Below are 13,402 nucleotides of genomic sequence, written 5' to 3'. Positions count from 1 at the left end.
TTGTAAAAAAAAATAATAATAAAACGGTAAAAAACAAAAATAACAATAAAAATAAACAAAACTACTGATGGTGGCGGAACTACCAGGGTCACGAAGGTCACACCGGGCCCTGACGTTTTGCCACTGGGCTAGGAGGGAAGGGTCCCAGTGGAGGGTTGGGGTGGGCCTTTTATGGTTTCTTGCACCAGGGCCCTGAACGTTCTAGTTACACCACTGAAATCGGCCATATAGTTTCCATGCAGTTGGATGCACTTGCAGAACTTTCAGAGCTTAACATGAGAAAAGCTGTCATAGTGACTTTGAGCCTGAGTTCACAAGGAGCAGTGCGGGTAACCTCCCTGCATGATGAGTTCCACCAGCGAAGCTCTGGATTCCAATCCAACTGTGGACATCAGTGGCTGCTGCTTGGGCTCCTCCTGCCCCTCCCTCGGCTTTGTTCCCCGCATCTCCAGAAGCTCTCTCCCCCCAGCCTCCAGCAGGGTTGACCGGCAAAGCGGGTTTTTGGTGTCTGACAGCGGGGGAATGCTGCAGTCTGGTACAGCGGGACCAGGGGGATGAGGAGGGAGTCCAGTAGATGGCTCAAACTGCTGGAGGCTGGGGGAAGAGAGCCACTGGAGGCTGGGGGGAGAGAGCCTCTGGAGATGCAGGAAGAAAGCCGTGGCAGAGGCAGGAGGAGCCCAAGCAGCAGTTGCTGATGTCGGATTGGGAGCCAGAGCTTCGGTGATGAAACCCATCATGCAGGGAGGTTTCCTGCACCACTCCTGTGTGAACTCTAAGTAACTATGACAAGCCTGGGTTCACACAGGAGCTGTGTGGGAAACCACATGCATTTCAGGTAGCAATCATACCGCATTCCTGTTCAAACACATGTGATGCCTTGCAGTGTGATTTTAGACCCTTTATTTTGTATAGGCTCAAATCGCACCACAAAGGTATTGGTTTCAGGTTCAGGGAGCATTTGCACAAGTATCCGGTATCGGCACCAATAGCGATACCAGTAGAGAATAAAAACATCAAGATTTGTAACAATAAGCACTCCCAGTGCACATAATTTCACATAAATAACTATACATGATAACCTTTATTAACCTGTCTGGATGTAAAGTGGCCAGTTTCTTAATCCACTAAACGTCACTTTATTTTTTAAGGCAATTTTCAAGAAATTCTGTGTGTCGCACATAGGGCAGCCCATTTACATGAATGGGCTGCCATATGTGCCTTTGTTGCAGCAAAGGACCAAATATTGACCCAGAGCTAGTCGCATTTTTGCACACATATTTTGCCAGGTGACAATTGCGGCAAAATTGCACCACATTTGGGGTGCCATTAAGGTTGAATGGCAATGAAATGTGTGTCATGCATTTTGTCAGAATATTAACTTGATTTGGAATCACGGTGCAATTCTGCCCACAATTCCAAATCGCCTAAGTGTGCATAGAGCCAAAATCGGCAACCGTTAAACCCTGCTCAAACCCCTATGTCTGTTTTTTGGTACACCGTCCACAATTGAAAGGTCCCATTAACACTTAGGCAATTTGGAACTGCGGGAAGAATCAATGTAATTGTGGTTTCAGTTCCAAATTGCACTAAAATCACAGCAAAATGTGGGTTTCCGTAGGTGCCAAATTTTGGTCCTTAAGCTTCTTTTCCACAACAAACGCGCATAGGGCAGCCCATTCAATGGTCGCCCTATGCGTGAGACGAAGAATTGTGTGAAAATTGCCCACAAAAAGTGTGAATGGGGCTTTATTCTCTGCTGAGCACCAGAATGTGTGTCATTAATGCAGTGTTTGGAAATGGAAAGTATAGGCTGACCTTGCCAAGTGCTGTCCTTGACTTTTTGGGTTGTTTTTCAAAATTACCATAATCCACACGGACAACTGAGAACAATTATCAGCATTTTTGGAGAGAGTAGGGAAATGGCTGTACCTTCATTATCAGGATGGAAAGTGAGGGGTGGTCTTCCAAACAGGGATATAGACAGCAAATAACACATGTTCTAAAGCTTCCCCCTCTACCAAAATCATTTTTATTTTTCTATCCTTATTGAAGAGATTTCCCTTGGCTTCTGTATCAGTGACCACAGTTAGTGGTACAGGAAGTAAGGCAAACTCTTCCCAATATGGATATTATCCATTTTACCTCCTTGATGACCAGGCCATTTTTTTGCTATTCGGCATTGAGCTACATTAACTGGCAATTGGATAGTAATGCAACACTTGTACCCAAATTATATTCTTTCTATTGGTGGTATTTGATCATTGCTGGGCTTTTTATTTTTTGTTATAGAAATTAAAAAAGACTGAAAATTTGGGGGGGAAACAATATTTTTGACTTTCTATTATTAAACATATCCCAAAAAATCTAATTTCTTCATTAATTTATGCCAAATTGTATTCTGCTACATGTCTGTGGTAAAAAAAAATCCCAATAGGTGTATATTAATTGGTGTGTGTGAAAGTTATAGAGTCCACAAACTATGGTATATATATTTGAAAATTGATCAACCCTGATGTTCTGACAACTGATCTCATTTCTTGAAGCCCTTCAAATTCCAGGACACTACAAATACCCACAAATGACTCCTTGGGGCACGCTACATGCCTCAGTGGGCACACAATGTGCCTCTAAACCTCAGCAGGCTGGGTGACGTACTTATGCATGATTCAGCCTGCACATGCCGCCCGCCTGCAGTAAATGTACCGTGGGCAGTCGGCAAATGGCTATGCCTGACCAAGGGTTCAACCCTTCCCCAGGCTAGGTAAAACTAAGACAAATCACTTGAAATGGGCTTTCACTTTAATAAAAATTATGTTCTAACCTCGTAACTGTTGATACCGTAGTGCTGCCGTCTTTATGGCAAAGAATGTTTTATGTGTAAAATGTAAATCTATCGTTCTGAAAGAAATAAAGTATTTTTTTTATTTTTTAGAATGTACTGATTGTAGAGGTAAGTGCAGTCATTCTGTCATTATCTGTATATATTATTTTATAATTAGCAAGATGGGAGAACATGTCAGGTTCACGTTATGCATAAATTCCTGATGTGTTACATTATACAGCAACAGTAACATTTTTCAGTTGCTATTATTTTTATCTTTACAAAGCAGTCAAATGACTTTACCTAGGTTGATTCTTGCTAAAATCACGTGGAAACTCTTCTCAGAAAAGTGAAGGCTTCTACGGCCACAAATGTAGGACCAACTCTATATTATTTCCCATGGGTTTTGGAATAGGATGTCCATCAAGCTCATATACTGGAAGTTTAATGGTCAGGTGTCTGCAAACCTTTGGCCATATCCTAAAGCTGCTTAATATTAACACCTTCTTACCTGCTCTGTAGTTGTGCAATAAAAAAAGCACACTCACAAGCCTAGCAAATATACCACTGTCTTGCTGTCATCCGCCGTAACCATCCACTGCACCAGATCCAGTGCTGCCATCTTGTTTGTGACATGAGCAGGAGGCCAGCCATCTACTTTAAGTCTTAGTTTCTTGATGCTGCCCTGTTCAAAAGCCTCCTGGGATCCATGACATAGACACCCAGCAGTCTTTGGGCTGGGGGGGGGGATCATTCTAGCCTAGACCAGAAAGGCAGAAGTACTGGCTGTGTTCTACTGAAAAAAGATCCCCTTCCCCCATTTTTTCCAGCAATATACTAAAAGGGGGGAAGAGAAACCACATTGGCAAAAGAAGTAAGTTCCGCTTAAGTTTTAGTGTGTTTCTGGAATGAGAATAGCATTTTAGCCAGTCTGCCAATTATAGTCACGTGACATATAAAATAACTCCCATAGGCCACTGACATCCAGGAAAAGTAACCTCAGATGAAGGTTGCATTAATCAGTGCATTCAGCAAGTGTATTGCCACATTTGTCTCCTCTGCACAGTCCAGATGTTTATCGTGTTTGTCAGATATTTTCACTACATGTACAGTCAGGTCCATAAATATTGGGACATCAACACAATTCTAACATTTTTGGCTTTATACACCACCACAATGGATTTGAAATGAAACAAACAAGATGTGCTTTAACTGCAGACTGTCAGCTTTAATTTGAGGGTATTTACATCCAAATTAGGTGAACGGTGCAGGAATTACAACAGGTTGCATATGTGCCTCTCACTTTTTAAGGGACCAAAAGTAATGGGACAATTGGCTTATCAGCTGTTCCATGGCCAGGTGTGTGTTATTCCCTCATTATCCCAATTACAATGAGCAGATAAAAGGTCCAGAGTTCATTTCAAGTGTGCTATTTGCATTTGGAATCTGTTGCTGTCAACTCTCAAGATGAGATCCAAAGAGCTGTCACTATCAGTGAAGCAAGCCATCATTAGGCTGAAAAAACAAAACAAACCCATCAGAGAGATAGCAAAAACATTAGGCATGGCCAAAACAAATGTTTGGAACATTCTTAAAAAGAAGGAACGCACCGGTGAGCTCAGCAACACCAAAAGACCCGGAAGACCACAGAAAACAACTGTGGTGAATGACCGAAGAATTCTTTCCCTGGTGAAGAAAACACCCTTCACAACAGTTGGCCAGATCAAGAACACTCTCCAGGAGGTAGGTGTATGTGTGTCAAAGTCAACAATCAAGAGAAGACTTCACCAGAGTGAATACAGAGGGTTCACCACAAGATGTAAACCATTGGTGAGCCTCAAAAACAGGAAGGCCAGATTAGAGTTTGCCAAACGACATGTAAAAAAGCCTTCACAGTTCTGGAACAACATCCTATGGACAGATGAGACCAAGATCAACTTGTACCAGAGTGATGGAAAGAGAAGAGTATGGAGAAGGAAAGGAACTGCTCATGATCCTAAGCATACCACCTCATCAGTGAAGCATGGTGGTGGTAGTGTCATGGCGTGGGCATGTATGGCTGCCAATGGGACTGGTTCTCTTGTATTTATTGATGATGTGACTGCTGACAAAAGCAGCCGGATGAATTGTGAAGTGTTTCGGGAATATTATCTACTCATATTCAGCCAAATGCTTCACAACTCATTGGACGCTTCACAGTGCAGATGGACAATGACCCAAAGCAGACTGCAAAAGCAACCAAAGAGTTTTTTAAGGGAAAGAAGTGGAATGTTATGCAATGGCCAAGTCAGTCACCTGACCTGAATCCGATTGAGCATTTCACTTGCTGAAGACAAAACTGAAGGGAAAATGCCCCAAGAACAAGCAGGAACTGAAGACAGTTGCAGTAGAGGCCTGGCAGAGCATCACCAGGGATGACACCCAGCGTCTGGGGATGTCTATGCGTTCCACACTTCAGGCTGTAATTGACTGCAAAGGATTTGCAACCAAGTATTAAAAAGTGAAAGTTTGATTTATGATTATTATTCTGTCCCATTACTTTTGGTCCCTTGTCAAGTGGGAGGCACATATGCAAAGTGTTGCCATTCCTACACTGTTCACCTGATTTGGATGTAAATACCCTCAAATTAAAGCTGACAGTCTGCAGTTAAAGCACATCTTGTTTGTTTCATTTCAAATCCATTGTGGTGGTGTATAGAGCCAAAAATGTTAGAATTGTGTCGATGTCCCAATATTTATGGACCTGACTGTATGTAAAGTATAGTGACCTATGGTACCCAATCAGATTTCATCATGCTCTGGTTACAAAGGAAGAGAAAAAAAGGACGCTACATTCTGTACATCTTCTCACTAACAATGACCCTTTTTTTCTGATTGCTATTATTTTTGTCTGTTATTCAGGATGTTATAGGAACTGGAAGGACAATGAAGGCTCTTCTCAGTCACTTAGAGGCATATGATCCAAAAATGGTGAAGGTAGCAAGGTGGGCAGTGATGAAATGTGTAATCTGTTTTCGCCTTATATCATAAAATCGTTGGCACATTCTATTGTATAATATTGTAAAGTAAAAAAAAAAAAGTGAAAAAGAACAAAAATTAACAAACAAAACATTTATAGAGTATAGAACCAGCTATGCCAATTTATAATAGATGATGTATTGGCTGTACTGCTTGGCACAATTCTGCACTATTGATATGATAGTACCGTTTTTGGTTTTGGTCATCTTCTATACTGTAATAATAGGTTAAGGCTTAGAACATGGCTATAGAGGATTTGTTTAGGGGCTGGGACAGGTTAAGGCATAAGTCTGGAGGTCAGGTTATGGGCAGGGGCAGACTGACCATTTGGAAACTCGGGCACTGACCGAGGGCCCAGGGTCAGTAGGGGGCCTCATGAAATGCTCCTGGTACCTTTTTTATAGGCTTTTTTGAGTGTGGGCAAGGACACACAGGGGCCCCCTGATCCCCTATTGCCCGGGGGCCCCATAAGTTGTCAGTCCGCCCCTGGTTATGGGTAAAGCTTGAATTAAAGTGGAATTCCAGTTATACCCTAATGCTAAACCTATTCCCACCCCCATTCTAAGGATATTCTATCCAACTCTGTAAAGATAAGATCTGTATACTTACCTCTTCTGAAGCTGCTCCAATCTGGTCTCCAGCAGCAGCTTCTGTATAGAGGACAGAAAGCCAACAACAACTGGAAATGCCTGGCAGATGACATCACCCATAGACTTAATATGGGGCATCTGTTGTTGGCTACCCCTCCTGCAGACAGAAGCCACTGCTGACAGCTCAGTCTGGGACCGGACCGGAGCGACTTTAGAATAGATAAGTATACAGATCTTTTCTTTACAGGGTTTAGAATAGATAAGTATACAGATCTTTTCTTTACAGGGTTAGGTAGAATAGCTTTAGAATAGGGGTGGGAGTAGGTTCAGCGTTAGTTAAGTTATGACTGGAATGCCACTTTAAGTGTTTAGCTCTTTTGGTTATGTAGCACTAGCCCCTTAGCAGTCACTGGGTTTTGGGTCCCCCGATAGTCCTGCACAGCCAGGCAACAAGCATTTTCTTCAGACCCTGCACACAGGAAACCGTAAACAGTCTTTGAGCTTGTTTTTTTGGGAGGGGTTTATTAAGGAGTATTGAACTTGGATAGGGTTGAGGGGTATATGGGATGCTCAAGGAAACTGCAAATTGAGGACAACACCTTAGCAACTATGTACAAGTCCACAGCCAAAGATTCTCTTCTTGGAGAGCTCTCCAGCCCTCCTGGTGTACCACCTCAGATGAATTCTCTTCAACCAGCTGCCCGAGGGAAGCCCTGAGCTAAAGGACCCAGAAACTGTTACTTTTAAATCAACAGTCACAGATGGGGGCTAGTCAGGATTCCCACTAGAATGCCCTCTTACTTTATCTGGTCCAGGGTGTTTTGGATTACTCATTCAGTCCTCTCCTGCAAGCTTGTGGGTTGATGGCTGCCTTCAGGCCTTATGCTGGGCTGGCTCCTTCCCTTCTTCGCAGGCTGTCCTCTCTTTGAGGATAGTTGAGACTGAGAGATCTTCCCTTCCATCTCCTGCCTACAGGTAGGCACCTCTCCTGGGCCCCCTCCCAGGCTCCACACTCCAGAGTTCACTCCATTTTCCATCTGACACTGCTCCTACTCCTGAGCAGGATCAGTAATACTTAAAGGCTGCCCTGAGCCCTATGCCAAGCCTCCTGATTGGGGATTGGCCACAATCCCCTGTCTAAGGGGATCAGCCCCTTCTCACAACCATCCCACTGCCTTCTAGAAACTTCTCAAGTCTCTAGAGCAGCGGGAGGTATCAAGGAACTGATCTGAAGAGCCCTCAGCCCTGACCTTAAAATTACCTGGCTAATTCATCCCAGGCTGACTCGTACCAGGCGGCTACTCAGCCTCTGACTGAAAACCTGTCTAGCTCACCCTAGCTAACTAGAGGGGCACTACAGTTAGATTAGGTTACAGCCTAACTCCTGTTACAGCTTTTTATTTATTTTTTCATCTTTATTTCCCACATAAGTACTCAAGTACTTTTTTGAGTTCTGATCTGCTGAGAGCTCCTGATATGTACATTGGGAATCAAACTTGCAGCTGCCCAGTTGTGCCTCTTGTTTTCCCCCTCACTCTGCTGTGCCATTCAGAAAGCACAGTCCAAACATCATTATGCTGTGCTTTGTAAACATGGGAACAGAGAGGATACACTATCAGAATTACTATTGATCACGCACCGCTCCAATGCAGTGGGGAGCTGGAAGTGCTAATCCCCGCTGCACATATCAGGTGCTCCCAGCGGAGTTTAGAGAGCCACTAACGTACTAACAAATTGAGAGTATTTATGTAACAGTTATACTGTAGATTAAACAAATAAATAAAAAATAGCTGTGCTTGCCTGAAATTGGCTTTAGGATGTTGGGTTAGGTCAGGAATTCGTTTTAGGGGTTGAGTTAGGTTAAAGGATTAGAACAGGGGTGTCAAACTCAATTTCAATGTGGGTCGCATCATCATTATGGTTGCCCTCAAAGAGCCGGTTGTATCTGTAAAACTAAAAAAAAAGTATCTACTCTTCATCATAATAAATTATTGTCTTGGAATTTGATTATTATTGGTTTTAGTAATATCTTAGTAATAAGTAATAACTGGTTCTGAAAGTCTAGGAAAAATAATAGCTTATTCTTATTTAATTATAAGAAGATGTCCCATGCCCCGGAAGAAACTGGGGGCATAGCTGGGATGCAGAAAGTGCAGATACTGGAGGAGGACCAGAGGAGGGCTGGAGTCTGCTGAATGCTGAGGGTGAGGCAGAGATGAGGGGGTGGTGTGGCTGCACAAAGAGGCGCAGGATCTGTAGGTGGACTTCTGTTCTCTTCTCTACTGCCAACTGCTTGAGGGGGATTTGGCCCGTGGGCCTTGTCTTTGACACATATGAATTAGAGGAAGGGTTTGGGTTGGCTAAGAATTTGATTTAGGGGTTGGGCTTGGTTGGGTTTATAGTGTTAGATGAAAGGGGTTGTATTGGTTAAGGGTTAGGTTTTAGCTTGGGTTTATCTTTAGTAATAGGTTTAGGCATTAAATTAGTTTACATCTAAAGTTCAAGATTTAGAGGCTAAGTTTAGTTTTAAGAATAGATTGACTTATTTTAAAATATAGGGGTTGCGTTGGAGTTGAGTACATTTTTCATTTTATATTACATTAAAATCCAGTTCCATTTGTTTTTTCGGATGCACAATTTGCTGGCAACAACATTTTCTTTTTGACGTGAGATTGGCTGATGGCATGAATACTTGAATTCTGTGGGATTTGCCATCTTTTCTATTTCAACTAACATGATGTTCAATAAAGAATGGGCTATATTTATAAGTAAAAACTACCTGTGGTATAGAGTGGAAGGTCAGCTCTAAGAATTATCTGCTCACACTAAAATAATAGTTTGCTATGTACATTTTTGCATTGTCTCATTTTCCATATTCTCCTTTCCTTTCTTCCTGCAGCTTGCTGGTGAAAAGATCCAGTGATAACAAATACAGACCAGACTGTGAGTCATGGAATGTGCCCTTCCTTTATGTTGTCTGTTGCTGCATTCCTCACAGATATTCATAATTAAACATGGTTATCAGGGTGCATTACAGTGAAACTATTGCCTAATGACAGAGGTTTAACAATTGCTGGCAGGTCAAAAAAATATTTGTGTTAGAATCTTTAGTGTATGTAAACCCAACAATTATTGGCTCCCTTTTAATAAGTGCAGAAAATTCCAGAAATCCAGTGTTGTTCTGTGCTCTCTGCAATTTCATCTCAAACAGTGTTATCAAAAGTGTGTTTGGACCACAAAACACTCCCTATTATGTAATGAAGGAGAACTCAATACATCACCTGTCCTAAGGTGACAACGTTACTCCTCCATAGAAATAGTAAGGGAGGTGTGGTCACCCTAGGACAAGAAGTGTATTACTGGAAGGATCACCAGGAGAAAATAAAAGAAAGGTCTGTAACAAAAAATGAATTCAGCCACCACATCTAAAGACTGATAAGCTGAAATCTATTAGATTTTTATTCTTGGGGTTAGATTCACTTAAAGGCCCCTGGAATAAAGGACCATCTTGCTGCAGGGGCAGGTACAGCATCCATTGGCGCTGCCTGCAGCCTGTCAAAGACTATGGCAGGCTGCAACTGTATGAGGCTGAGCACTATACTGAGTAGTACCCACATTTAGGGTCCTAGGACTTCAGGTATAGCAGCTAGAGGGTTGAGACAAACCATTTATCACTGACAGGGTGCTCACAAGGATCAGCTTTTATTTATGTGAAATCTTTATCCCGAAAGGAGAAAAATAAACTGTTTGCTGTAACTGCTTATAAAGTATAAGCTGGAGTTCACCTTCAGTTTGTTAGTGTATCTAAGTCTGCTTGTACATCTAGCACCCCCTTCCCCCCAGATTAACAATGCTGCTGTCCAAAAGGTGCACCTGTACTTCTTCGTCCAGATTGGAGGCACTCTAATACAGTAGGTGTGTTACTAGCCAGATCACAAGGCTAGTACAGAGGGGAAAAAAGAAAACTAATGCAGCCACCATATCTAATGATTGGTATTACTTTTTGGGTTTTGGGTTTAACATTGCTTTAAGACAAACCCCAACTAGATTATAAAAATGGGTTTGTGTCTGTCCCCTAATGTTCATTCTTGGACAACCATACTGTATGTGTGCTTATGGAAGAAACTTCCTCCCCACCCTGCACACACACACACATATATATATATATATATATATATATATATGAGACAGGGACATATATATATATATATATATATATATATATATATATATATATATGTCACTGTCTCATCTAGCTAGTTATTTATTAATATATATAATATGTTCCAGAAAATTGCTCCACTAAATTATTCAAATGTTGGGGACTATTGTCACCATTTTTCTCTAAGAAGCCAGGTGAAAAATAAGGAATCCAAGTGACAGCTTACCTTGCAGAGCCAGCTGCATTGCCTGCTCCATCAGTGTGATCTGCCCTCAAGGCAGAGCTGTGTCTTGCTGATAGTGACATTATATGGAAGCGGCAGATATTAGAGTCTAGTCAGCGTTTTACGGCAGGCTCAGAATTCTTTTCACAGCATGCAAGTAATAACCATTCACTGAGACCGCATTTACTGACACGTGCTCACCTTTTCATTCTCTATTCATTGCTGTCATACTAGAGCTTTGAAGTGTTAATATGTGATACTCTCCAATTTAACACAAAGCTCAAAATCTGCAAAACATCAACATATATATTCACTTAAAGGGAAGCTATACTGAGAGGAATATGAAACTGCTGTTACCGCAGGCTCCTGAAAATACTAATTGCGTGTCTGTCTTTGTCTTGAAGGCTTTCTGGCCTAGAACAAGTATGCTGATCAGTAAATTGTAGAGAACTCAGAACTCTGGATTTTGCATTCTTGTGCTAGGTCGGTGACTCTGAAATTACGAAAGCCATTCTATCACCATGACAGCCAGGCATTTGGTATTTTCAGGGGTCAGCAATGGCAGTACAGGTTTCTTTTGCTAAACTTGTTTTAAATAGTTACATAGTTAGTCTGGCTGAAAAAAGACAAAATTGACCCCACATAATGACGCCACAAGATGATGTCCCCGTCCCTTAAATATTTAAGAACTTGAAGGCAGCAGAACAGTCAGACTGCTGGGAGCCAGCTTTTTTTTTTTTCTTTTTTCGGGTAGCAGCTGTGGCAGGCATCGTGATTGACATTGGATCTACAGTTGCAAGAAAAAGTATGTGAACCCCTTGGGATTACGTGGAGTTTTGCATGAATTGGGCATAAAATGTGCTCTGAACGTCATCTAAGTCACAACAATAGAAGAACACAGTCTGCTGAACATAATACTACACAAACATTAGATGTTGCCATGGTTTAATTGCACATAACATGAAAACATTCACAGTGCAGGGAGGAAAAAGTATGTGAACCTTTGGACTTAATAACTGGTTGACCCTCCTTTGGCAGCAATAACCTCAACCAAACGTTTCCTGTAGTTGCAGATCAGACCTGCACAACGATCTTGAGTAATCTTGGACCACTCCTCTTCACAAAACTGTTTCAGCGTAGCAATATTCTTGGGATGTCTGGTGTGAATCGCTCTCTTAAGGTCATGCCACAGCATTTCAATCGGGTTGAGGTCAGGACTCTGACTGGGCCACTCCAGAAGGCGTATTCTGTGCTGTTGCAGCCATTGTTTTGTTGAATTACTTGTATGCTTTGGGTCATTGTCCTGTTGCATCACCCATCCTCTGCGGAGCTTCGGTTGGTGGACAGATGGTCGTACGTTTTCCTGCAAAATGTCTTGATAAACTCGGGAATTCATTTTCCCATCAATGACAACAATCCGTCCAGACCCTGAGGCAGCAAAGCAGCCCCAAGCCATGATGCTCTCTCCGCCATGTTTTACAGTGGGGATGAGGTTTTGATGTTGGTGTGCTGTGCCTTTTTTTCTCCACACATAGTGTTGTGTGTTCTTCCCAAACAACTCAATCTTGGTTTCATCTGTCCACAGTATATTTTGCCAGTAGTGCTGTGGAACATCCAGGTGCTCTTTTGCAAACTTCAAACGTGCTGCAATATTCTTTTTGGACAGCAATGGCTTCCTCTGTGGTGTCCTCCCATGTACTCCATTCTTGTTTAATGTTTTCCTTATTGTAGATGTGTCAACAAAAATGTTAGCATGTGCCAGAGGTTTCTGTAGGTCTTCAGCTGACACTCTGGGATTCTTCTTTACCTCATGCAACATTCTGCGCTGTGCTCTTGCAGTCATTTTTACAGGATGACCACGCCTAGGGAGAGTAGCAACAGTGCTAAACTTTCTCCATTTGTAGACAGTCTGTCTTACCATGGACACATGAACATCAAGACTTTTGGAGATACTTTTGTAACCCTTTCCAGCTTCATGCAAGTCAACAATTCTTGATCGTAGGTCTTCTGAGAGCTCTTTTCTGCGAGGCATGGTTCACATCAGACAGTGCTTCTTGAAACCAGTAAACCCAAAACAGGTGTGTGTTTTTTAAGGGCAGGACAGCTGTCAGCAACACATCCAATATCATCACACTGATTGGAGTCAAGGTTGCTCACTCCTGGCTCCAATTAGCTCTGGGAGAAGTCATTAAGCTAGGGCCTCACATACTTTTTCCTCCCTGCACTGTGAATGTTTACATGTTATGTGCAATTAAACCATGGCAACATCTAATGTTTGTGTAGTATTATGTTCAGCAGACTGTGTTCTTCTATTGTTGTGACTTAGATGACGTTCAGAGCACATTTTATGCCCAATTCATGCAAAACTCCACGTAATCCCAAGGGGTTCACATACTTTTTCTTGCAACTCTACTTCGGGGCACACTCTTCTATTTTTCTTCTTTTAATAAAGGACTTGTTAAAGACTGTCTCCTGGATTTTTTCACACTACACTTTTTTTTTGTGAATGGGTAGCAGTACCATGTACCCCATACTCATTCACATGGGAGGGGGGCAGAATCTGGGGGCCCCCTTGCTAAAGGAGGCTT

At 42.2% G+C, this 13,402-nt stretch overlaps 2 protein-coding genes across 2 annotated transcripts in view; both read left to right on the top strand.

Moving 5' to 3' along the window:
* Window positions 1-13,402, top strand: part of ENKUR (enkurin, TRPC channel interacting protein) — a 300,940-nt gene that overhangs the window by 58,750 nt on the left and 228,788 nt on the right. The gene's annotated exons all lie outside the window — the stretch shown is intronic.
* PRTFDC1 (phosphoribosyl transferase domain containing 1) overlaps window positions 1-13,402 on the top strand; it is a 57,307-nt gene that overhangs the window by 29,634 nt on the left and 14,271 nt on the right. The window contains exons 6-8 of the mRNA XM_089693779.1: window positions 2,933-2,950; window positions 5,723-5,805; window positions 9,329-9,372. Of these exons, the coding sequence (XP_089549905.1) occupies window positions 2,933-2,950; window positions 5,723-5,805; window positions 9,329-9,372 (145 nt within the window). The remainder of the gene's footprint in view (window positions 1-2,932; window positions 2,951-5,722; window positions 5,806-9,328; window positions 9,373-13,402) is intronic.

Source organism: Staurois parvus, unplaced genomic scaffold (genome assembly GCF_062004578.1).
Source record: "Staurois parvus isolate SC_StPar_1 unplaced genomic scaffold, SC_StPar_1.0 ptg000636l, whole genome shotgun sequence".
Classification (NCBI taxonomy): Eukaryota; Metazoa; Chordata; class Amphibia; order Anura; family Ranidae; genus Staurois; species Staurois parvus.
The sequence above is the reverse complement of the archived record's forward strand: the minus strand, read 5'-3'. Positions and strand labels throughout refer to the sequence as shown.